Here is a 27,433-nt window from a genome sequence, read left to right as displayed (position 1 = left end):
CGTCGACGTCAAGCATCGCCGTCGACGTCAAGCATCGCCGTCGACGTCAAGCATCGCCGTCGACGTCAAGCATCGCCGTCGACGTCAAGCATCACCGTCGACGTCAAGCATCGCCGAAGTCGACGTCAAGCGTCGACGTCAAGCGTCGACGTCATAGCATCGACGTCGGCGTCAGGCGTCGACGTCATGCAGCGACGTCATGCATCGACGTCATGCATCGACGTCATGCATCTACGTCAAGCCCTCGACGTCAAGCCCTCGACGTCAAGCCCTCCTTGACGTGGGCTTTTTCTTGGGGCGACGGAGAGCCTTCGGTGTCATACCTGCTCTCGACGTCACCGTCCTCGATGCTGACCACAGCATGGGACGTGGTAGAGGAGCTACCCTCTCCTTACCCAGAGGCTGAAGAAAGATGCCTAGACAGGTGTCAAAGACAGAAGACACAGGCAAGCACAGAAGACCAACTCTGTGAGCTTCAGCTGTGGCCTTTATCTCCTACCGCAGTCAAAGCCCTTGTATAGAGGCAAGACAACTGCAGAAATTCTGCTAAAAAACCACAGCAGAATGTAGAAAAAGGCCAAAGACGTCGAGTGAAACTTCAAAATCCAGAAAAAAATCACTAAAAATGAATAAAAGCTCAAAAAATGAAGAGCTAATGCTCCAGGGTCCTGCTAGCAGGAGCCGGAAAAAAGAACTGAAGGTAGAAGGGACCTGCTGTGCATTCTGGGATACTGGGAAGGTTCTGGAAATCTGGAAAGTTTTCTTAAAGGCACAGTATCCTGTTCTCAGCCACATAATGGCAGCCTATGGGGCTTGTCTGTCCATTCCTTCCTCTCTATCATTCCAGAGGCTTTTGCTGGTAGAGGCAGGGTTTTTTCCTGTGTGGAGAAAAGCTGGACAGGCAGTGCTGTTTGTGGATGTTGGAGGAATTCTAGTTGAAGTACTGGACAGTGTAGCCTGTGGGTATAGGCTGCATTATCTGTCTTTAAATTAAATTCTCTCTTAAAGGTGGATGCAGGTTTGCATGATTTGACACCTTAAGAGATTATTTTTATTGCTCCGGGGTCCGCGCACATGGGCGGGACTATTCACTAGATTATGACTATACACAGAGATCCCCTACTACAGAAACAAAGAATTTAAAACTTAACACCATGCATGGTTGGGGGTTTCTCTTTAATAATAATAATTGATTTCTACCCAAATTAACCTATTTTTGCAATATTAGGGAAATGAATAACTGGGGGAAATCAAAACGGTCCAGCCAGCCAGTACTTTGCAGTTTTCAAGCGGCTCTTTGATAAGTTACTTGCTCACTGCTCTACATTAGGATTTTAACTCATAAAGAGCTAGCAACAATATATTCTCTCTGACAAAAGTAGTAACCCACTGACCTGTTTGCATCAGGTTATATATGCACTTTGTGATCTGCAAGTTCTTTACAGCAGACATATTAACCCTCTGTGCTACCTTACGATGAGTAAAAAATTCCTTTGCAGATTATTACACAAACCTCCTATCTCTTTCTTTCCAGGAATTACATTCATCACCTACTTAATTTGATTAATGTCTGAAATTTGCTGGAGGCCAGGAATGCAGCAGAAAGTGCTTTTCCATAATATTAGCGCCTCCACACAAAGTCAGCACCCAGTGGCATCGGTCGCGCTGCCCTAAAGCCGGCCCTGGCGTTAGCAGCACAATACAAAGATACACACCCACAACACTCCTCTGCTGAAAGCTCCTCACTGGTTACCAGTCACAATAAGTTTTCATCCAAGCTATTCGGCATCACTCACGTAGTGACAAGATAAAGTAGTAAAGGTCCTACAAAATCACTACAGGCACAACTGATCAAATACTTTCAACCTAGAAACTTATGTTGCGGGCTAGCACAGGGTATATTAATTCCAGCATACAATAACATGTGTTGGCAATACTTTCTCCATACAGGCCTTCAAATTAGGAAATGCATTCCAGGCAAAAGTTCGAGCCATTCAAACTCATCTAGAAATCAGAAGAATGGTTAAGAGCTGGTTATTCCAAGACTGATTTCCAGGAAACATATGTTTGTTTTGTCTGCAAAGACGAGAGTCAGACTCAATACAAATACCAGCTCAACTCTACTGCTGGATCAGGCCTGCACCGGACAACCATCTTGCCTGAAGTCTTGTTTGAACAGAACATTATAGAAAGGCCAACACACCTGCAACGATAGTAGACTCCTTAATCCCCACCTGCACAAACCCTATGCAAGTACTTTTAATTTGAACCTCGGGTGCCACTTTGCTTTATTACTGTTAAGGCAGATGTAAAGCACTGTGGCAGCCGATGTTAAAATCAAAGGTCCTTGCATGCTCTGAACAGCTTTCACAGTCATGCAAAGGCAAATATACAACGTGGTGTAATAATCAGTGAAAGGCGTTCACCGATTACTACACTGCGCTATATATTTGCCTGTGCATGACTGCGAAAGCAGTTCAGTGCAGGCAAGCACTTTCAATTTAACACTGGCTATCACGCTTTATTCCTGCTTAATGCAGATGTAAAGTACGGTGGCAGCCTATGTTAAAATCAAAGATACTTGCATGCACTGAGCCGCTTTCATTGACTACTACGCGAAGGCAAATTAAAGCGTGGTAAAGTCAGTGAGAGCGGATTAGTGCAGGCAAGAACCTTGAATTGTAACATATGCTGCCACCGCGGTACCGGCCCAGTGCCTGAAAGGACTTCTAATTTTAACGTTGCCTGCCACTGCGCTTTATAACCGAAGGCAGATCTAAAGTGCAGTGGCAGCCAAAGTTAAAATGAAAGGGCCTTGCATGCAGTGAGTCAATTTTACCAACTCTGCTACTGCTCGGTCAGGGGCCCACTTACCTCACAACAGCAGCTGCTCCGGGAGGCCCAAATGGAAAAGAAATGCGAAGCGCGGGCAAAGCCTGGAAAAGACAGGTGGCGCCTGACTAAGAGGAAAAACCTCACGTTCTCCAGCCCGCCCTGCCCCAGCTAAACTCCCTTCAGCCAATCAGAACAGCTGGTTCGTGTGAGGGCGGGCAAGGGCTGATAGCTATCAAAGAGAATGAAGGGCTACAAAATTAAAAGCTTATATCACGTCTCAATAATTATACAGCAGCGCGAGCTACTCCCAGAGGGTCGGCGAGCTACCGGTAGCTCGCGATCGACCGGTTGGAGACCCATGCTCTAGAAGGTCATAAATGCTGTAGGCGTGTTTTTGCATTGAAAGAGCATGTATCAATGCAACGTGCACTGGAGAAGTGGCTTCCTTCAAAGAGCGGAGAGAGATGCATCTGTTTCAGTGCCCTCCATATAACTGAAATGACAATCTGGGCAGTGTATCTTATCCTCATTAAAAGAGGCCCTAAGCTCCATTTGGCATTTGGTCATCGGCGCGAGATCCAGCATTGTCCCTCTGCTGTAGCTGATGTGCATCTTACCATCAATGAACTCACGGGCAGCGTGGCTGGCGCTGGTCGCTTGTGGGACACGGACGGGCGCAGACGGGCTTGCCTTAAGCACGCCATTGGCGTGCCAGTGGCACGCCCATTGCACGCATTCGCGCAGCATAACTGCGTTTAAGAGACCACTAGAGCATGCACAAGCCAAAAAATGCCAGCTCTAGTTGTCTAACCGGAAGGCTCCTTTCTGCTCACTTCCTGTGCTGCGCGTCTCCCTCTCCCAGAGCCTCGATCAGAAAAACACTGGTACATACAATTATTATTCCAAGATAAAAATATTAAAAGTTTAAAACAGCAAATTTGATTAGTTGCAGTAGAAAACAAGTCAGGGTAATAAAGTGCAGAGTGTAATTTACAAGCAAAAAACGCTGTTCTAAACACGGACCAACCTTCTATATTTACTGGACCTCAGACCCCACCACTCCAGTACACTTCTGGACCTGGGGATACTGCCAGGAAGGACTGCTGTGCTGCTAAAGGACTGACACTGCTGGACAGCTGCTCTGAAGGACGACGTGCCCTGCTGTGCTTACCTGCTGCCCTCTTGTCTAGGTGAGGAGGACTGGACCTGCATCTCTTGAACCCAAGGGGACTTCAAGGGCTAGTTGGCTGGCTGCCTGAACTGAAGCTTTGGGTACATAGCAGGCTTCCAACAACCTTGCACTTGGACTCTGCCATCTGAGTTTATCCTGCCACGTAGTGCCACCCTAGTCCTGGACCCTTGGAAGTGGGTTTAAGGCACTCTGCCAAGCTACCAGATATCCACAGTTGACGCTTTGGGCTTTTTGGCACTATTTGTATCACATTTTTAAAAATTGAACATCTCCAGTTCTACTGATTCGATTTATAATATTTTGGTCTTGTTTTATTTATTGAAGGAAACACTTCCTAGCTTGGTTTGGGACCCTTTTGTGTGGTGTCTTCACTTTAGTACTGTTTCAAGTGTTACACAAATACCTTACACAGTGCCTCCAGGTTAAGCCTGACTGCTCAATGCTAAAGTACCAGAGGGTTGAGCACATGTTAATTTATGGTTGGCTTGTGCCTCACTTAGACAGAGATTGTGGTTGCTGCCTGACCAGGGCTCACACCCCAGTCAACCAGTAATCCAATTTCTCACACCTGTTTTTTTTTAGAGAGCAAATCGTTGACTGCCTCTGCACTGAAATCAAGACTTGGGAGTAGACAGGAGACATCAGAATGGATTTATGCATACAAGTACAGCTTTATAAATTATTGAACACAGTTTTACAAACCACTCTAGTGAAAACATTGTAGAAAATGGAAGGATGATTCAAGTTCTAATGCCTACAGTCAGGAATGGAATTAGGCTCTGGATGCGTTTTAATGTTGATAATTGATTTGCCTGCAGGCCTCACTAAGAAAGTTTACAAAATCACATTCTGAACTAACCAAGGCTCCAATTGCATACTTATGTTAATCCTAAAGAGATAAAAGGAGTAAGGTGCACCAGAATAGAGAAGTGGATAATGAACACCTATACACCACCCCTCCAACCACACTGTCAGATTGAATTCAAAACCACAAAAGACTTGAGGTTTCGAACTTGCTAAATCAATGGAGAACTCCAGACTGACTAAATTGGAGGTAGGGGTGTCTCTGGTAAGAATGCTTAAGGACGTGACAGAATCCTGGAGCAATTGCTCTCCATTTGCGATATTGAGCACACATCAGCTGTAATGTATTCAAACTCAAAGTGGACATCCTCTGACACCATGGTAAAACTCTTCTGCAAACCCATCAAAAACAGACCTGCATGTAATAATAGCAGGAATTAAATTGGAGAATTCAGGTACTCAATTCAAGAGTGACAGAATGCACATGTTCAGCAAAAAAGAGAAAAAACAAGAAGCCCTGTAGCATGCAGTTAACTTTATCTATCTCTATCTCCCAAATCCAGATACTTCCCTTTAAATCTAGTGAGTTTGCTACTGAGCCAAACTTGGACAATACTTCTGACTGAACATTAAAAAGCATGGTTTAAATGGACACTCAGTATTCAGAGAATATTCAAATGCTCAAAGCAGCAGTGTTAAAACTACTAGAGTGCATATTCTTTTAACACAACTTAAAGTATGCTTTACACATCACAGTCCTATAGAGTTCTAAGCAGAAAACGCATAGGACATCTACTCCTCTTCAACTATTTGTTAAAGATAACACTGCTGTAATCAGAAGTAACAGAGCTGTACGTTCATAATCATCATTAACTTCTGAACATCAAAAATCATACTTCAAGTACTTTTGAGGTGGCTAAAAGGAGGCTTGGCTATTGCAAGTTGTTTTTTCGATTCACAAGGTAGATAGCCTGTGATTTCTCCCTTACTTGGCAATCCGCATGGACAAAACCACATTATTGGATTTTTTTTCGCACAGCAAGTGAGCATTAGTATGGAGTGATGAGTAGCGCAAATATGGTGTATAGATGTTAATATTACAGAGGGGTGAAACAAGACACTGTCTTGAAGGAGGAGGTTGGGCGCTTATGAATCTACAGCACTACAAGATACAAACATGCTTACAGGATAAGTAACATTTTCCATTCGTACTATGTGGAGCTGTAGATACACATGCTCTACATAGTCTGTAGCGCATTACTACCCAAAGTGGCGGATAGTCAGTGCATGATGCAGATATCTAAAATAAAGTTCTTAATACAGTTTGGCCAACTCTAGACTGCTGACAGGCATGAACATCCACACAGTAATGCTAAGAAAAAGGTGTGCAGCTGCTTTACAGGTCTCAGCCATGGGGAATATTCCATAAAAAGGCCATTATTGCCCCCTTCTTGCTAGTAGAGTGTGGCTGGGGGGAGAACTCTTTTAGATTTAAAGTAGCATGTCTGGATACATTTAACAATCCATCTAGCTATGTCAGCTTTTAATACTGTGTGGCCTTACAGAGGTTTCGAAAATGCAACAAAAATCTGCTGCATTTTAGGAAAAGGTCTAGTTTTGGCAACGTAGTAAATGGATCTTTTAACATCTGAATTGTGAGAGGAGCTTTCCGCAATTGTCTGGGTGATGAAAAAAGACTGCTTTCTTAATTGCTTGGTTGAAGTGGAAAGGAGAGACCACCGTGGGAAGGACTTTAGGGTCAGCTCTAAAAACAACCCTATCTGCATGAAATTTGATTAAAGGTTCTTGTAAAGTTAGGGCCTGTAGCTCACTTACACACCTTAGGAATTAATAGATATACCGAGAGCTACTTTCTATGAGAGCAACTGCAAAGGACATGAATGGAGTTACTCAAAAGGGGGGCTCTAGGAGTCTTGTGAGTACTATATTGAGATTCAAGAGAGGCAGGTGGGACTCTGGGTGACGGAATTCTTTTAAATCCTTCCATGAACGCTTTAATGACTGGGATTCTAAAAAGAGAAGAATATTATTTGTTCTGCATGTATGTGGCAACAGCCACAAGGTGTAGGCACATCGAGGTACAGTCTAACCCCGCGTTCTGAAAGTGTAGTAAATAACAGACAATGTTTTGGACCTCTGCTTTACGGCAGGATAGATTTTTAGAATTACAGTAGCGGACAAACCTTTTCCATTTTGTTGCAAAGCAAACTCCAGGAGTAGGACTCCAAGCTTCTTTCAGGGCGGCCATGCATTCCTGTTGGAGATTAGATACCCAAACCTTAGCTGCCAAACTGCTAGATTGAGTTATTTAGGGTAGGAGTGTTTGATCTTGCCCTGTTCCTATATGGGAAGGTCCGCCATGTTGGGGAGCTTCTTGTGAGGAGAAACGAGATACAGACATCTCAAGGAGGGTTGAGAACTATGGTTGTCTGGCCCATGTGGGAGCCACCAGAATGAGGGTGAGAAATGTTTGTTGTAGCATCTTTACCACGTATGGAAGGCATGGGAGAGGGGGAAAAGCATAGGCAAATATCCCTGACCAGTTCCACCGTAACCATGGACTGTGTGGATACCCGGAGGCAAAGTTTTGGTATTATGCATTTTCAGACCAATAGGTCTATTTGCAGGAACCCCCAGCATTAGAAGTAGGGAGTAGGACTTGCGGGTGGAGTTACCACTCGTGGACTTGTTGATACTACCTGCTGAGCAGCTTGGCAAAGTCGCTGTCCACTCCAGACAGGTACTCTTTAAGAAAATGAATGTGGTGAATTGCCCAATTCCACATTTTCTGTAACTGTGTTGAGATCTGCAGAGAGTCCCGTTCTGTTTCTGCAGGTAGTACATGGGTGTCATTGTCTGTAACAGTACTACCCTGCCCTTAATGTCCTTTTGCCTACTGTGTCAATGTGCTTACTCTCTTTATCAGGTAATGGGGCATTAACTGTGGATTGTGCAGTCCCACTTATGGGGGGGGTGCACCACCAGAGAGTTAGGCTACATGCCTCCTCCTGTATATGGGATCAGATGGAGAGGGCTTTTCTACTCTGCATGTAACCACCATGACGTTTGCTTGGCTTTGCAAAGAACTTGGAGTCTGTCAGCAGCATCCCACTGAGCACTGGAAGACAATGCAAAGAGCGCTCTCATTTGAAGAATGTTTCATAGAGGAACCCTTCCACCTCAGGTACAATGTGCACATCTTATAGTAGGCAACAGGACGTTTCATTTCCCCCTGGTTGGTATCTTTGGGGAGTTGGTAGGCATTATAGGGACATGATGTAATCGGGATCCCCCAGCAGGTCCATATCATTTTGCTGTCAGGGGTAATCCATAGGGTGAGAATGGGAGGAGTCCTCATATTACTCTGGATGGGTGTATGGGTTTCCCTCGTCTGAGTATGAATGTGGTGTACCTCCGAGTAGTAAGCATAGTAAAGGGACATGGAGTGGGTGATGGAGGAGGCAATGGTGGAGAAGGAGGAGGGCTAGTAACCATGTCCTTGATCCTCTTTGGGGCTGGTATGGCCTCTAAAGAAGTGTGTAGAGCCAGTTTGTTTTCAAAGTCAAACCTTCTTCTCCTAGAAGGTGACTGTAGTCTCGGAGGTGGTGGGATGGAAGGTCATCTTTGGCAGTAATTTTCCCTGTGGAGGGAGTAATAAATAACCATTTTGTTTCTCGTGGAGATGCTCTTGCATTTTTTTGCGGTTTGGCGTCTCTGAGATCAGACCCAGTCGTGGAAGCAGGTCTCAACGCCAATGCTTTTTTTGATTGTAAAGATGCAGGCGTGGAAGGTGCCATAAGCTTCAAAACGTGTTGTGGCTTCTTGGTGCTGGATTGTGTCTTCAGATCCAAAGGCTGACAGGATTCGACATGCTTTGATGGATCCTTTTTCAGCTCAAAAGTCTTCCCTTGATGCCAACCAGAGCCCGAAGGTGGTGGAGGCCCAGAGCGCGGCAATTTCTTGTGCACAAGGCTGGAGGCCTGACTCTTGAGAGAGCGGTGCTCTAGCTCAGAGCTTGGTCTCTTATGAAACTTGTGATTTGCTTGGGCTTTGACCATACTACCCGCCAGTCTGGGTATGATCTTCCTGCAAGGTCCAGACTCAGCCAAAGTGGACAGAGCCCCTTCTACCTCCTCATCATCGGCAACAGATGCACTGGAGCAACTGAACTCTGGGCTGGGTAGGTGAGTGGGAACGCCCGAAGACTCAATTTCTGGTCAATGAGGGGGCCTGGTTCTCCCAAGATATTCATGTTTTTTTAGCCGTTTCCCTTAGCAACTTGAAGTGAGTCAAGCATCCGTCTGTGTGATAAAGAGTCTTCCTACAGAGAAAGGTGAGACAGGAAGCATACTTTTCATCGTTAAGTGCTGGGGACGTTAAATACGCCATGGAGGTCTGCCCAGGAATATTTAGCATGTCATCAAGAACATTTTGTGAATGTTTTGCGTTCCATCACCTACCACCCATGGACATTCTCCAACATTGAAGATGGAAGACCGCAGACACAATGCCCCAGAGGGGCATGGGCGACTCAAGGCTACGGGACCAGGAGTTGCTTGACAGTGTCCTAAGTACGTGGGAGTGGAGAGGTATCGGAAGTGATACTCTGACTAACAGTCTGACTTGGAGGCAGGAGTGGAGGGCAAACCATGAAGACCTGAAGCACAAAATTAGAACACAAATCCGGAAGACTTGTTGTTATGTTTAAACCCAATGGTGGAGAAAAACAATCAAACAATGGAGTTGGAGCCCATACACATTGACAACTGAGGGAGGAGTCAGAAGCTACTTTGTGACTCAAAAAGAATTCTTCAAACAGCCAACAACTTGCTAGTCGAACACTAGATGGCTGGAGTATGCAGTGTATGTGTACCTTCAGCCACACAGGAGTTACATTATCATTCTCAAGTCTTAATTTGACAAAACATGAATGGGGGCCTGGTAAAAATTACAAATTCAAACAATCAGATTTTTACAGAAGGTAGTACAACTGCTGTTTAAAGAAGATATTAGGTAATGTCAGCTGTGATAAGTGGATGAGGCGACTAGAATGAATGGCAAAATTTTAAAAAAATCCTTCATTATTGAATTTATTACATTTCAGTGCTTTCATAAAATAAATATGGTATATAATAGCAAACATACAGTGGAAAGAGGAGAGAAATAAGCACAAGCATGAAAAAGCATGATAACAGAAAAAATTACACTCAAATTTGTAGCACTTTAGAAATCAGAGCCATTATTTACAGACAGCTTGTTCTTCAAATTATATACAAGAACTGCAGCAACCTATGGTCAAGTACTTAAAAACTGCTTGAGGTGGGGGAAGTGTAGAGAAAAATGCAACAGAAAACCTTCAATTTCCTCTGGTTAGTGTTCAGTACAACTGTATACGGGCTTTTCTGTCTTATTTTCAAACCAATACAATTTTGCCTACGTCACTAATGTCATGAGAAGGCTGTTTTCTGAGTTCAGATTATTTTTGTACTATCCTACAGTTCCCTTTTCTGTACCAAGTGCATATGTCAAGTAACACTTTAAATAAAAGTAAACATGTGCAAACCGAAAAAAACAAAAAATAAAACAAAAAACTAATATCAAGAAAAAACATTTCTGTCAGAACTTTGGGCGACAACTTCAAAATTGTTGCTATAGTGGTGCTCTGCCAAAGTGCAAGAATGTGCTTGCAGAACTCGAAACACTGTTGCAGCACAAATTAAGACTGTGCTCTATAGCAAAAAACAAACATAACTGCACAAACAGCCCCGGCCCTTGGAAAGTCTTGATTCTGCAATGTTTTTAGGGGTCCTAATCGAAAAATCTTCAATTTGAGGCCACGTCAACTGAAATGCGGTTCTGCAACATAAGAACATGGTGTCTGAATGCAAAATGCTTGCTTGTTTTTTTAATAGGAGATAAAAACAAATGATTCAGTAACTAAGAATACATAAATATCACATGGAAACAATAGTAAAAAAATATTTGAACAACGATGTGTGCACACTGTTTGACAAGGTGCTTCTTCAACACCTAAAGATAAAAGACAACTAAAGTGGGATTACACTTCATGACATCATAATCTAGTGAGTGCGGACAGTGACCTGCATTAGTGCATCATTACATATATGAGTACCGTGCTCAGTGGACACTTTCAATGTCTAGCACAATCCGACTCTGGGGGAACGGCTCCTCCATCACAGATGCACTGTCTGGGGCACAAGTACATCAACTTTGTGTTGGTATTCTTGGAGCTAGCCAGGAGCACCCATGACTTTACATACCTCTTCATGATTTAATTAAGGCGATTTTAAGCCAAACATGGTTGACGTCCATCCCTTTAAGATAAGATTTTGCAATATTTTTAGTGACAAGTGAATATAAAGTCAGTTTTGTTCTAAGCAGCATGGTTGGGGCTTCTCATTCCGTTATGGAAGCTGAACTATTGGCAGCAATTATCTACGTTACAGTTTACCAAACTCTCCTCCTTGCCCCCAAAATAAAACCAGTTCAAACGAAAACAAATCGATACTTTTTAAAACATGAGTGACCCGAAACAATTCAAAAGTTTAAAGATTGCCAGCTTTTAAGAAGGACTGCAGCTGGAACGAAAATGTTCCTATTTCTTAGAGTTAGTTCTTCAAGTAAAAGGAAATGCACAGATTCCAGATCTTGCTGCACGCCCCGCCCTCGCCCGCCTCCAGTCCTCAGTAGTTTGAGTGGTAGCAAAACAGCAGAAGAATCATTCACTGAAGACCGCGGAGTGGTCCTGCTCTTATGTACTTTCATTGGTTCGTGTCTTTGCCAACGACTGAAGGTTCCGCACATTTTGTACCGCATGAGGGACGCAGTACCGCAAGCTCTCCTCCTCCTGCTGACGTCATAGCCACAAGCTCAGGGTCATTTCTGAGTCGGGGCTTTCTTTGGCACTGCGGGTCGCTTCGCTTGCCACAGGTGGTTGTGAATCGTGAGAGCATCAACACTGACGGACATGGTTTTGGCTGGAATCACGGTGAACTGTTTTCTGTCCGAACTATATTTGTAGAGTTTGTCTATCATTTTACGGGTAATGTTCTTTGGCCCTGTCCCAGTGAGCTTGAACATTTCCTCGGATTCGGGGAAGTAGGAATAAAGTGCTCTAAACATGCAGCCCGCGTCCCGAAACAGAATGATGTAATGGTTGGCTTCACATCTCTCGAGTTCCTATTTTTAGGAGAAAAGAAACATTACACAGATAAGATTACACTTCATTGTATATCTGAATATACATCAAGGTTTAAACAAATTATCCAAAACTAAGAGATAAAGGTAATATTTTAACACATTTCACTGCTTAAAATACATTTAAGAGGCCAGTGCTGGTCTTCCTGAAAGTGAACTTGAAAAGGGGCTTTTTCTTCCAGCAAAGTTGTTTTTGGAAAGTAAGGGGGAAGGTATCTGCAGGCAGAGCATCTCAGCATCCATTTAAAGAAAGACAGCACTGCCCTTTGTTTATGTCAAGCCTGGGCAGCGAATCCGTTGCTCTGCGAGGCATGCTGTATTCAGGTAGGGACTTGAAGCTAAACTCACTTTCCGCCCATATTTTTCATTGGCTTGTGTAATTGCCCACTGTAAACCGTGGCTGTTCATTGGTCAATAGGCTTAGTAGTCCGTCCTTAGTACCTCCTTGTCTAATTTTTTAACCTCCCATGGTGACACCACCTGGTACGTGTGTTACTCAGTGGCTTTAATTACAGCCTCCAAATACTATTTTCTCAAATAGCTTTGTCCTGCCTGCTCTTGCAGGCAGGACACACTCTCTCCTAATACGGTTTAACATTTTTTATAGCACGCATTTACAATGCAATAGGTATTGCATTTGCGAGAGTTTAAGCTATTGGCATTGTAAATGACAATGCCTTTTATCTATTTAAAACAAAAAACAAAAAAACACAAATAGAAGGCATAAAAGGCATTGTCGTTTACAATGCCAATAGCTCAAACTCTTGTAAATGCGAGACCTATTGCATTACAAATGCTTGTTCAAACTTTGTTTAGAGCCAGCCAATCACCAGCCTTTTCAGTTCATGCAAAGGTAGCAGGCGGTTGCATAGACTGCAAGTCCTGTGGCAGTTTTAAAAAATACATGTTTGGGAACCCACTGGATCATGTTAAAGTACCAAATTCTACAGACTGGCAGATTCTACCAAAAGAGTAGGCATTGCACTGGCACAGCTAATTCCATTTGTGTTTGGAGATGAATTGAAAAATGGGGTAAGAGAAAATCTAAAGTGCATGCCGGGGTTAATGCATCAGCTTCTAAAATTGGTCAAGCAAGTCATATTGGCTAGGGCAAGGCATTCATTACATAATGACCATACCTGTGACAAAGAGGAATACCCTCAAACTGGAGTTCTTTTAAGATGCAAAGCGAGCCGCTTTGCATCTAAAAGAACTCCAGTTCTTCCAGGCACTTCTATAAAACCTACGTAATCCATGTGTGAAAATTACCCAGGGGACCCCAAGTTAAAAGTGCCCAATCCACTTTCATTAGTCCAGGCTACACTCACCTCTAATATTGAATTTTTCTGTGACTCGTTTACTTTTCCAGCCAAACAACAGTGGGATATCGCATTGTGAATGATAGGCTTGTTCGACTTGCTGCTTGGTTCTTTATAAAGTTTTGGACCTAAAGGGTAAGAGGAGGAGAAATTAAAACATAAATCCATGTAATGAATGGCCGCATTTTGATACCACAATTTGCAATCACTTTCTGGAAAAGTGCATTACTACAGAATAGACTAAAAGGTAACTACAGTTGCATGGTCCCTAAAATGTCACTAAAATGTTCTATTGAGTAATAGACAATCACATCTTTAACGTTGTGTCACTGGTCTGAGAAAGGAAGACCAGAAAAAGACTATGGTATTCTTGTGATTAAAGACACCACTTACTACTGTATGCTGCCTTTATCATTACAAAATGCGTAAACATCATGGGCACATAGAGAGAGTTTATGTATGGGCCATTGTATCTCTCTTTTACACTGCTGTAAGCACACTTCAAGCCTCAGTTCCAAAAATAAAGTCAAATGGAAGCACAATTAAGTACTGTACCTGAGATGGGAAGAAAGGTTGTGCGTTATTGACAATATAGAACAAATGCCCTACCAGTGTTCTATTTATCACAGGAACTTTCTCCTGATATCTCTTACTCAGTTAACTTAGAGCTTTTTTTAAAACAGACCATCAAGAGAAGAACAGTACAATGAGGGGACTGAGTAGTGCCTCTTATCAATTATGAGAGCACCTTGCTAAATTCAACACATTCTTAAAGCCCACTCTGCCTCCACCACACCCACCTGCTATTGAAATTCATGGGAAAAAACAAAACTAACCTAAATGCTGATCTGGTGCTACACCCCGGTTGGCTTGGTCATCGAAAATTGCTTCTTCCAATGATAAGTGCTACAAAGTATCATCTCTTTTCAAAATCCATCAAGCCTATCATTATCAAACCTGCCTGTTCCTGCCAGGACTCTCAAAACACAATTTACAACATATTTCAAGAAAGCACTGTGTAAATAATTGGGTTACTGGTTGTGGGGATGTGGTACAACCATTCTCAAGCAGCAACCATAATTATTCTCAGGGTGAAGTCATAAGCAAACCCTAAATTAACCTGTGCTCAACCCTCAGGTAGTTTTGCACAGAGCAGTCAGGCTTAACTCAGAGGCAATGCGCTAAGTATTTGTGCAACACTTCAAACAGAAACACGTTGAAAAACCACCTCAAAAAGATCTCACATCATTTTAGAAAATAGAGTAATTTTTTATAAATTAAACCAAAATAACAAAAATATAATAAGCAGAACCAGTAATATCCGAATTTAAAGATTTTAGTAAAAATTGCCCAAAAAGTTGTAAAGTGTCAACTGTGGATATCTGGTCGTGCCAGATGGGGACAAAGTCACAAGTTCAGGCCAACCGCGATGGCCCGCCACCCAGCTACAGGGACACAGTTAGACCCGCTGAACAGAGTACCTTTAATCCTGGTTTGCGTATCCCTGAGAAGCTCCTCGTTGAAGATGTGTTGCAGAGCTGAAGCATTGCATCGGTACTGCGATGCAGCAAGGCTGCAGTGAGAGGTTCTGTGTTGCCGTTGAGGATTCCATCGGCGAAGGGCTTGCGATATGAAGTCTGGCGTCGAGGATGCGTCATGCATTCTGGTCTATGCATCAGTTTAGGAGCTGCGAGGCTGCGATACGAAGTCCAGCATCGCGGCTGCTGTTGATGAGAGATGTGAGGCCCTGTGCGAGGATGTGTAATGGGAGCAGAGGTTCCGATAAGGCAACGGGCTGCGATGCATGTCTTTGCAACAGTTCCAATCCCTGAAGCAGCAGCGATGCGTCAGCTCTGCTCGAGGCTGTGCTGTGCAACAGAGGAGATGCATCAGATCCACTGGATCCAGAGGTTTGCAAGCATATAAGGCCCACTTCCAAGGGTCCAGGACTGGGGTGGCACCACTTGGAAGGGAAGACTCACATATGTCATAGTTCAGATGCAGAGGCAAGGCTGGTTGATGTCTGTTGTGTCCCTGAGGCTTCCGATCAGGAGGCTAGCCAACTAACCATTGAGTCACTCTGAGGTTCATTCCTGGTTTAAGAGCTTCATGTCCAATCCTTCTCACACAGGCAAGAGGGCAGAAGATCAGCACAGCAAGGCAGCAGTCCAACAGAGTGGCAGTCCTTCAGAAGCACAGCAGTCCTTCATAGCAGAGTAGCTACAGGTTCAGAAGTGTACTGAAGAGATGGTGTTTGAGGTCCATTATTTATACCTAGGTGTGCCTTTGAAGTAGGGAAGAATTTTCTAGAGGTTTACCTTTGAATCCCCGTGACATTCTGCCATTCCAGCCCTGGCTCTAGACTCCAGGGGGTATGCATCCCTTTGTGTGGAGGCAGGACACAGCCTATTCAAGTGTAAGTGGGCCAGCCCCTCCCTCCCATCCTGTCAGTGATGGCCCATCCAGGCTCACCTATGCTCTTTACTGTGTGTGACTGTCTAGGAGAAATACACAAAGCTCAACAGTCAGCTACACCCAGTCATGTGACCCAGAAACAAGCTACAGACACTTAATGGCGAAGGCCAGAAAACGCCAACTTTCTAAAAGTGGGATTTTCAAAATTGTAATTTAAAATCAGACTTCACCACAAGTTAGGATTTTTCATTACAATTCCAAAGACACCAAAATTGAACTGGTTACGTGACCCCATTTGGAAATTATAGCAAATTAAATGTAATAAGGTAGCTTCAAAGTTATCCTATGGGAGGAGTAGGCCTTGCAACAGTGAAAAACAAATGTAGGCGTCGATCAATAACAGGACAGGTAAAACTTAAAAGTATGTGCTTTCAATGATTTAAATACACAGCACTCTGCCCTATGGGTTGTCCAGGATATAATCTAGGGGTGGTTTATGTGTATTAAAAAGGAAGGTTTGGGCCAGGTCAAAATGACAGTGTAAAATTGCACACACAGGCTGCAATGGCAGGCCTGAGGCATGTTTATAGGCAAAAAAAGCCATGATTGGGTTCTTTGATCTGCACTGGGCCACAGATGCTTTGACAGTCTAGTTCACGTTTGCCATTAAGGCATGCTGGGGCTGTGTCTGGGGCCCTGCATTTCTTTACCCAAACGGGACACCACTGCTGACACTGGCTGGAGCCTTCATCAATTTTAGGCTATCAGACAAAATCTAGTAAAGATACCGACTGAGTAGCTTTATAGTAGCTCTTTAAAGAAATATGAAGCATTGTTGCTCCACAGATGTCCCTGGTAGATTAACTGTTTTCACAGTTCTCTCCATTAGCGCATGGAAACTAGTTAATAGTTTTTTGGGGAGTTTTGTATAGCGCAAACTAGACCCGAAGGTATAAGAGCGTTTAACATGAGCACGAGTTGCGTTACAGACGGACACATTAATTTTTATTAGGCACAGGGAGATTAAGTGATTTGCCCAGAATCGCAGGGTGCGGAGCGTCCCTGCCAAGACTAGAACCCGGTTCCTCCGCTTCAAGGTTGCCGCCCTAGCCATTAGGCTACATCCTCTACAAACATCTAGCTGGATGGGTGATTTATCACCTTTTTGAATATAATCATCCCATTCATCATTAAGCCCATCATCTGGTAGTTCTCCTATTTCGGTCAGAAGCAGGTCTTCCAATGCTGCAGGTCTCCCAGACTCTGCTATGCACCTCTGCTGCCTTTGACCTGCCTTGTGCCTTTAAGTTCAGCAAATACTGTACTGCATTGCCATGCCCATTAACTCTTCTTATTCTGTGTCACCGCTGTACATTATATTACTGTGTAGCCTGCCATACTGTTGTACGCTGCCAGTTAGCCGGTTTATTTTGCAGTACCCTTTAAGTTAACCAGTCGCTTTCTGCCCCACTTTTCTCTATTTTTGCACTGTTCTGTACAGCACGCTTTTGGAGTCGATCACTCAGTTGGCGCCCATTTTGCCTTTCCCGCCACCAAGCACCCGCCCCCTCAGAGGACCTACGTAATGGAGACCGCAGTGTGCCAAAGGCAAGCCCGTCAGCGCACGTCCATGCCTGGAACATGCCCAGTGCCAGGAACCTTGGTTGCATGGCCACACTCTGATACACCTATCTAGCTTCCAGGCGCTTCAACCGCAACTGCTGCTCTCCACGATCAACCAAAAGACCCTTCAACTGCTGGCCCTGCCGCTTCACATCCAACACAGGAACCCAGGCTGCTTGCGGCCCTCCGACCTCTGACGCCCCTCAACAGATCCAGTACATGCTGCTCAAGATCCGCTCCCACTGCAAACACATCACCGAAATCTGGAACACCATCACCACCCTCACCCGACGTGATTTTCATCATGAGACCTGCCTCAACCCATCCTCAAACCCCAACATTGCGACCGCAGCACCCTTTGGCTACAAGATTATACACAGAGACTGCGCCAACAAGCACTGAGAAGGGCTCACCATCATCCTCAAGGAAGCCCTCCGATGCACCACCACTGAAGATGACACAACATCAATCATGGAACACCTCAACTTCCAAATCCACACCGACGCAAAGACAACCAGAGGAACCCTCTCCTACAGACCCCAGATCCCCGCTCCAGCTTCTGCAATGTCATCTGCGAATTCCTTTCCCCTCTAGCAATTGACTCCAAGTACTACATCTTTCTCAGCGACCTCAACTTCCACCTCGAAGACCCAAAAGACACAAACCTCCTGGAAAGCTTGAGCAATATCAGCCTCATGCAGCTGGTCACCAACCTCACACATAGCACGCCCACACACTGGACACCATCTTCACAGCAAGTGACAGAGTCAAGTACAGCCATGTCACAGAACTAACCTGGACCGACCACAGCATCGTCCACTTCACCATCGCAGGCCTCCCCAGACTCCACCACCAAGCCCATCAGCTCCTCCAGTCGCAGATGAAACAAAGTCACAGAGACCCAGTGAACAACCACCCTCAACACAACCTGGTCCAATATTCCCAGCGACCTTGGAACTGCCCGTGCAGAACTTCTCCGACTGAATCTCCAAGTGTACCGACACAGTCACCCTATCAAACCGTCCAGCACCAGCAGGTCCTGCAAACATACCAGCCTGTTCACCCCAATGCTCCGGTCCATCAAACGTGAGTGCAAGCGACTGGAAAGACAATGGCGCACCAACAAGAACTACACAGACCGCACCACCGTCAAGGTAGCCCTAAGCAAATACCACCAACACCTCGAAGAAGCCAAGAAGGACAACCTAACAAACTGCATTGAAGCAAGCGTCAACCACACCAAAGAACTTTTCAGCATCATCCGAGAGTTCTCCTGCCTTCAGCCACCAAAAACACGGTTCGCCCTTCCCAAGCGCTCTGCGACACCCTGGCGAACTACTTCTACCAGAAAATATCAGTCTTCAAATGCAACTTTAACCCACCAATAGTGGCCATCTCCTGACACAGACGCACGCCACCCACCAGCACCCTCACCCCGCTTGCACACAGCTCATCATGCCGAGCACCACAGCCATCATGATCTCCATCCCCTCCGGAGGACAGAATGCCCCCTGCCCCCACCACTCCTTCAACCTGTGACACACAGAAATCAGCAGTGCCCTCACAGACATCCTCGACGCATCCATCACCACGGTCACCACCCCGACACATGGAAACAGGAAGAAGTCAAACCCCTGCTGAAGAAACCCTCCGCCGACCTCAGTGAACTCTAGAATTTCCACTTCATCTCGCTGCTCCCTTTCCATGCCAAGGTCCTTGAGAAAGTCATCAACCGCCAGGTCACTGAATAGCTGGAAGGAAACAACCTACACTACACCTCTCAATCTGGCTTCCGCGCCAACCACAGCACCGAGACCACCCTAATCGCAGCAACTGACATCAGAACCCTCCTCGACAGAGGTGAGACAGCAGCCCTGATCCTCCTTGACCTCTTAGATGAATTTGACACCGCATAATCATCAGAAGACACCACCACATCGGCTTCCACGTAGATGCCCTCAAGTGGGACACCTCCTTCCTTACAGAACTCACTCAGAGAATCAGCCTAGCATCCTTTACCCCTGAGCTCAAGAGCATCATTTAAGGTGTCTCCTAAAATTCCTCTCTCAGCCCCACCCTGTTCAACGCCTACATGACTCTACTGGCCGACACTGCCCAGACCCACAAACTCAATATCTTTTATTCAGACGACACCCAGCTCATCCTCTCTCGCTAAACAGCCCGCCGTCACTAGAAGCAACTTCAGGAAAGCCTTAATAAACATCTCAGAATGGATGAGGTCCAACTGCCTGAAGCTGAACAGGGACAAGACGGAAGTGCTTACCTTCGGGAGGAACACCTGATTGTGGGATGACACCTGGTGGCCCACCGAACTCTGGCCTGCACTCACCCCCACAGACCACGCACGCAACCTCTGCATCATCCTGGATTGCAAAGCCACCATGAAAACGCCAGACCAACGCAGTATCCGCCTTCTGTTTCCACACCCTTCATATGCTTCAATAGATCTTCAGATGGATCCCCATCAACACCAGGAAGACAGTTACTCAAGCTCTCGTCACCAGCCGACTACACTACGGAGACACACACTACGCTGGCACCACTATCCATCTTGTCAAACAACTCCAGACCATACATAATGCCAAAACCAAACTGATCCTCAACCTCCCCTAACGGACCAGCATCACCCCCAATTCAGAAGCCTCTACTGGCTCCCCGTCCAGAAGAGATGCCAGTTGAAGATGCTAACTCACGCCTACAAAGCACTCCACAACCAGGGACCAGCCTACATCAATCACTGTCTGACCTCCCACCAACATGCCAGACATCTGCACTTTGCCGCCCTCGCCCACATCCCCCACATCCGCCAAAGCCACAGCGGAGGTTGTTCCTTCTCCTACCTCGCCGCCAAGTCATGGAGTGACCTCCTTCACATGCAAACCTTTCCTTCACTCACTGACCTCATAAAGAGACTCAAGACCTTGCTCTTCGACTAACGACCTGGGGGACATCAGCGCCTGGATACCCCAAGTGGTGATTAGCCGCGCTATACAAGTACTGTCTGATTTGATTCTAATTCAGAGTAAACTGAATCTGAAGAATCCTCATCTCCCATATCCTTAAAAGTAGATGGTTCCAGTGTTTGAGTGACTGTCCTTAGAGGCTGGTCCACTGGATGTGCAAAGTGTTGGTACTGGCAGCAGAGGTGATGGAGGTGGAGGAGTAGTAGATATTCCTGCAGGCTGCTGAGGACTAATTTTTGAAAGGTGTCCATATGCTGTAACGTGAAAAACTTAACAGGTACCTGCAACACTTCCGAAAATGATGCGTATAGGTCTGAGGGTGATCAACTAAAAACCGCTGTGGCTGATAGACAATGTTGAGGCTCACTAGAAGTATGACTAAGGTGTATCCCTAAAACTCCAGGATGTGACTGACATCCAAATTCACAGGACTATATGAAGTTTCAAAAGCATCCTAATTCAGAACCAAGAATCTGAATGGGAAAGCTTGCGATCATTTGAACAGGTGAAAAGTGATTTATTTAGAAGAAAACTGAAGACTATAGGATTGATGCCAACATTGGGAATAGCGACACCGTATTTATGCTTAAGGTACTGTGGTAGTCAAAGAGGATGTTGGCAGGGGACGTCATCGATGAGGGTCTAGTCATCATCGTCACAGGCAAAGAAGTTTTTTCTTTGCCATCGAAGACACGGAGGTTATCCACAGAGGCTGGAGATCAGTGAGGACATCCAAGGAGCTGGATTTTCAAGCTGATTATTGCATATACTTGTGTTTAGAATGCCTGGAAAGTTATTCTGAAGAAAAACAGTCTTATTCTGTGAGAAGGTGGGGTAGGCATTTTTGGATGTAAATCCAGGTCTGGGAAATCCACGTTTCCGCTTTTGCGCATCTTTGTGGAAAGCTTCGGGGAAGCACATTTCATTGAAACATCTACAGGTGAGGGAGCAATCCCTTAGAATGAGGATATCTTAATTTCTAGGACACATAGGGCCAGACTTCTCTCTATTTTACAGGATCTTTGAAGGAAAAGTACTATAAATATCACAGCGCGAAGACTTGTGTGCTGGATAAAGACAGTAAATAAATTGGTCATTGGGGTCATATGCGCAGATTTTCTTCTGTCCACAGGCAGACCAGGATTTGAAGAGATTTTCTCTCTGTCATGATGACAGTTGGTGACTAAAGAGTAGGACTCCATGGTTGCGAAAAATTGAAATTAGGTAATGTTTAATAATCTTCTCCAAAAACTGAAAGTTGAAGATGGGATTGGCTAAGCTCCAGAGTAGACTAGAAGTATCAGATTATGGTTTAAGAAAAGTTAGAGCAGAGTTCTTCACAGGGACTCCCATCGCACAGGACTACTGGTAGAAATCAGAGCTGTGGAATAGGAGGAGCTATATCACTTCCACTCATTGGCTGAAGTTCGGTTTACTTTAAATGAAGTGGATTTGCTACTAACCAAACACTATGTTGAAGACTCTGGCCATTTACCACTGTTTAAGATTACTGGGAATTCCCAGCCTGACTGCAATGAATAATTCAGTCATGTAAATTTATGAAAAATCCAATGCTGAAGAGTTTACAGTGCAGGGGAATAGGGTTGTGGGCAGAAAGGGATACAGGGTAATGCACAATGGGGTGCATGATGATGTACGCGAGGAAGCAAACATCGCTGCATCGAAAACAAGCATTGGTAGAGCTAACAGAGCTCGCCTTTGAGACCTATTGGCTTTAACAATAATTTTTAGCTATGCTGTGTACAGCATCCACAAAGTGATGAAGCACAGCTGAAGAAACACAACAAAATGGTCACTATATGACAAGGTGGCCGAATCATTTTGTAGCTAAGTGAACCATGCATTTACACATCTAAAAAGAGGCATTAACTGTTTTCTTTTTATTTACCAAGTTGGCTCCATACATAACAATAGGTAGTAGTGCAAAGGATGTTTTCTTTAATAGGAGTAGGTGGGAAGGAGCAACATAGAGGGTAATAGCGGGTGAATAATCACAAAGGACACGGTTAGGGAAAGTATCACAAAGAATGCAGGTAGGAGGAAACAGAAGGCGGGAGGAACAGAAACCACATGAAAGGAGGGAGGGGACAGAAGCAATATGGAGGGCAGGGGTGGGGAGAAGCAACAGGCGAGAAACAGAAACGTGGAGCAGGCAGGTAAAAAGCACTCTGGCAAGAAAGCAACACGGGGGAGATGTGCACCGGAGCAAGTGCAACATAGAGGGGGCAGAGGAGAAGCACACTGGTGACGAGAGCAACGCTTAGACTGACCCGGGGAAAGAAGTACAAGAGTAAGAGAGCTGTAAAACCGATGTATTGTACAAATTCAAAAACACAACCAGTAAAACTATACCAAGAGGTTCAACACTTATTTCTGTTGACTTCACAAACAAATTAAACAATACAACAGGGCACAACCAAATTCCAACCAGAATGGCTGGAGACAAACAATCAGTACTTTGTACTGTTAGAGCCCTGGATAAATCAGGTTTACAGAAGTCATGAACAGAAACAAACACACAACAGAGCAGGAAGAAAGCTTAACAGACAGTGGTTTAATGCATCAGCTTCAGCATTGGCTATTAGTGTGCCAGTTCGCGATAGAACTTTAGTCACAGTATGAACAGCAAAAGTTATCTTTTTCAATATAATTGTAGCAATTATCCGGCGACAATTAGCAATGAAACCAATAATTGGGAGAATTTTAAATTTGGATGGGTGTGCTATTAAGCAGTATTCAAAATACTAAGTCTTATTATTGATTAAAATACAAGGGCTGAGATGACTGTCGATAAAGTTTAGTCAGTAACGAAGATTCAAATGGGTAAAGAAGTAAGTGGTTAAGAAAATGTATATGAGCACTGAAGTTCCAAGACTAAAAATTCCATTTAATACTGCAACAAACACCCACAGCAGTGCAATTGTGTATTCAATGGCAATGAGAAGGCAAAGACACTGTTCAAACACCAAGGAAATAATACAAAAGGACCGTGAAGAAGCAGCTCACAACACAATAGAGCTCAGATAAAATTTCTAGGTAGGTTTTTAAAATGCTCTTTTCCCAGCAAACATTACCTGTGTATTCTGCCACTGAAGCAATTGAAGATGCAGTAGAGGCATTTTCCCAATCCCGGTCAACACTTCTACTTGCATTCCTGCTTAGTACCGGTAAGGTTTCCATTGAATCAACACTTTGGGAGGAAAACAAGAGATCGGTAACGTTAGTGTAGGCAAAGTACATAATTTCACTAAAAAAATAGTCCTTGTTAATCAATAAAGTCAGTAATCCAGTAAATAAATAGTAGAATGACAGTCATAGTGATTCTATTACTTTTTATACAATTAGCACCTATTCACAAGTGGTTCACACCAGCCTGAGTAGACACACAGACTCCTAAAAAAGCTTTTATAATAGAATACATACTTTAAAAGAATCAAGGAGAACCCATGAATGCTCACCCCCACAAAACCTGTGCTCAGCCCCCTTGTATGTGAGAGTCACCAACTGCCTCAGTCAGTTGCTACATGCTTTTCCCCAACATACAAGGTTGCAGCACACCATGCACTACTTGAGATGGCGGGGTGTTCTGAAAGATAGTGCAGGAACTAAAACAAAAGCAATCACAATAAAGGTTATTGTTTTATAACTATGCCGTCTTCCCCTACCGCAATCACAAGGTTAGGTAAACTCAGAGCTCCAAAACCTAGGTGGGGCACACATTGTGCAGGCAGAGGCAGGCTATACTCGAACATGCTGCACATAACGTCCTTGCCGATAGCTGCACCTTCTCTATTAAACACATTTAGAGAGTAATATTTTCACAAAGCATATAGAATAGCTCAAGGTGCTACACTAAGTGTGATAGTGACGAAGGTTTGTGCTGCTGCCCTTGCTCTGATGGAGTTGGTATGAGTTTACCAAGAAGCCTAAACCCTCCGATTGTCATAGGTTTTTGAAATGTAAGAAGCTATCCATATCGCAATAGTGTGTTCGCCACTTTGACTGGAGTAAACCACCACACATGACAACAGATGCACAGCGAGAATGTAGAGGTTAGTGATTTCCACTTAAAACTCCGAAGTCCTAAAGGTCTCAAACTGGTGCAGTTTCCTCTATCTCCAGATTCTTTGGCCATAGAAGCACGTCTAAACTAAAAATTAAGGGGGGAGAGGGTAAGATTTTCACATTTAAATTCAATTAAAGTCCTATGGAATGAAGGAAGGGGACATTTGAAAGACAACCTTGTCCTTGTGGAGAATTAGCTTTTCGTATGAAAGAAGTCGAAGCCTGCAGATACGCCAGGCAGAGGTGATCAAGATCTCAGAAGGCCAGAAGCTCAGATGGCTTAATCATGAGAAGCCAAATCTAAATGTAAGCCCGTAGAGAAGCAGAATCTTTTATAGGTGAAGTTCATTAAAAGAGGGGCTAACAAGCTCATTTACCAAGGAAAAAGCTTCAGGAGTGTGTAATAATGCAGCAATGGCAAACTGAACACACTTCAGTGCAATCCTAATGACAGAGCAAAACAGAAGTTCAATATATGGAGGGCCAAAGCGGGGCCAATTGAAGTTATTAAAACTTACATCTATTTAGAGGTGGTATTCGATAACAGAGTTTCTTTTAAATAACTTTTTAAGGACCTAAGGGCAAAAACTGTGATTATAATTGATGCTTTAAAATGCTTAAAAAAATCGTTGAATTGTCAATCATATGACTATATTCTTAAAGTCATGAAAGCCAAGTTACAGCCAACCTTTCAATATGGCTCACCCATTAACAGAGGGAAAGATGCAAAGCATCTAGATCTATTGGTAGTTAAGGTCTTCAAAGCAACCTTTTGGATTCCCAGATCAGTAGGCCAAGCAGGACTAATATTAGAGTTTGGTCTCCAGTGACAGGTGCCTGGTATCAGAAGGAGCATTTTTTAAATGTATGTTCTCTAATGTTTTTATCAGCCCCTGCATCTCAAGGGAACAATTGCTGACTAGAAATAGATACGTCTGCATATGCTGTCGAATGGAGATTCCATATCTTAACCTCCCTAAGGGATATTGGTCTGCAAGTAGCTCTTCAAGACTTGAAATGCCCAACTTAAGTTAATTTTTAAAAAAAACTGATCAAAGCTGAATTTCTCAAGTTGGATAAAAATGCACTAGCAGGGAAAATTATGCATGGTATGTGATGAACTAATACCAATTTCTACGCATTCAGCCATATGTGACAGCATATTTATCAGCAAAAATTAAATTAAATTACGAATGGGAATAAATACAACAAAAGAGGGCAAGCAGTCATGGATTCAGCAGTGGACAGATTCTAACTGTAGACTATGCGGTTTGCCACAAGAAACATTAGTACATATAGTGTGCGTGTGTCCTAAACTGATTAACATTCAACGTACCTTTTTGAAACCTCTCTTCCTGAAGATTGGGGTTAGATCAGCTCGCCAGAAACTAATTAGGTCACTATCTGGTGAATCAATCCCATTGTTATGCCAACTGATAAAACTTTTAACTGCAGCTGAAACATTTTTGATACAACAAGTTGGAGATTTATTATATTCATATCCCTGGAACCTAATAGCTTTTTTATACGAAATAGCAAAATATATATAACAGTGTTCATGCTGCTAGGGTGACAATTAGAAATGTAACAATATAAGGTTGCCAGTTACAGTAATTATAGATGCACTTTTTTTATTGTCTTTATACAATGGAATTAGTAATTATTTCACGTTGGCACTTTAAAATGCAATACGTGCAATATCCTGTTATAGTATCTATTGCTGTATTTTTATTGCATTTTATTCTGGTCTTTATATGTTGCAATTAGTAATCATTGCACGTTGACACTTTAACATGCAATATCCTGTTACAGTAATTATTGATGCATTTTTATATGTGCTACCAATGTAATTAGCTATACATGATTACGCCCATGTCTGATTGATTTGATATCCTTTCTTTATATGCACAATGTATGGTGAATTGGTCTGGTTTTGTGACTTTATGAATGTATTGGTAATTTCTTAAATAATATTTGTGGTACAGTTTTTAAATATTGCGTAATGTAAAGATGTTTTGATTGCAATGATTTTAATTAATCAAGCAATAAATATTTTATATTATTATTATTGACAGAGCATCCAAAATGGAAATGAAAGTCAACATATTATTTAGAAATACAGTCAGAGTATTTAAACATCTTCCCAATGCTCACTGTCAAAATATTATCAGTGTGTCTCTGTACTGCCTACTGGTAGAATTTTCAGCCGAAGGAAAAACGGTTGCACAAAGGAAAACTGCCTGAAATCATAAAGATGAAGAAAGTTGTAGGCCCCCTAACCATTTTTTTTTCCACTGAAAAATCACAGCAGTACTCTATCTGCCCACTTTCAGAGGGTGGGATCAATTCTATTCTACTACTCTTAGAAACATGTGCCTCTCTAGTATATGCAGAGGTAACGTGGCTGTCAAAGAGAGAAGAGGTTGCCTGGGTGGAAGCAGCTGGAAAACTGGCCTCTAGGTGACACAGTATGTTAAATCTCTACAAATACATTAGTGGAGACTGGTGTCCAGCGGCGATAGCGCAGGGAATCATCAACCCCGGTGGAGTGGACTAAGCTTTCCCCTGAACAGTTACATTTGAATAAGGGGCCCACTCATCGAAGAGGAGGAAGCAGCAAGAGGCTTGGAGGAAAAAATTGTTGTAATCTTAAAAGATTGACAGGAATTCACTGGTTGCAAAGAACACTGTGGTTTGGTTGTTAACGCTTTGAAGCTGTTGCAGTGCTTAATTTGAGCTGGTGGTTCAGCACCAGCACTTATGACAGTCCGCCACATGGTAGTGATGCCGTTAGTCCAATTCTGAGCCTCATGTGTGAGGGGATGACTGCAGCAGAAGATTAATACTCAAGAATTAAAGGAAAGAAGCTTGTTTAGCTTCCTCCTGGGATGAGGCTTCTCGCTTGAACAAAAAACATAAGCAGCCTCCTCCACCTA

At 43.7% G+C, this 27,433-nt stretch overlaps 1 protein-coding gene across 1 annotated transcript in view; it reads right to left on the bottom strand.

Annotated features, from left to right (window-relative positions):
* Window positions 1-9,926: 9,926 nt before the first annotated feature.
* The window catches only part of CAMSAP1 (calmodulin regulated spectrin associated protein 1), a 484,517-nt gene continuing 467,010 nt past the window's right edge, over window positions 9,927-27,433 (bottom strand). The window contains exons 16-18 of the mRNA XM_085613485.1: window positions 23,507-23,622; window positions 13,399-13,517; window positions 9,927-12,052 (exon numbers count right to left, since the gene is read on the bottom strand). Coding sequence (XP_085469611.1) covers window positions 11,750-12,052; window positions 13,399-13,517; window positions 23,507-23,622 — 538 coding nt within the window. The 3' untranslated portion in view covers window positions 9,927-11,749. The remainder of the gene's footprint in view (window positions 12,053-13,398; window positions 13,518-23,506; window positions 23,623-27,433) is intronic.

Source organism: Triturus cristatus, chromosome 1_2, assembly GCF_964204655.1.
Source record: "Triturus cristatus chromosome 1_2, aTriCri1.1, whole genome shotgun sequence".
Taxonomy (NCBI): domain Eukaryota; kingdom Metazoa; phylum Chordata; class Amphibia; order Caudata; family Salamandridae; genus Triturus; species Triturus cristatus.
The sequence above is the reverse complement of the archived record's forward strand: the minus strand, read 5'-3'. Positions and strand labels throughout refer to the sequence as shown.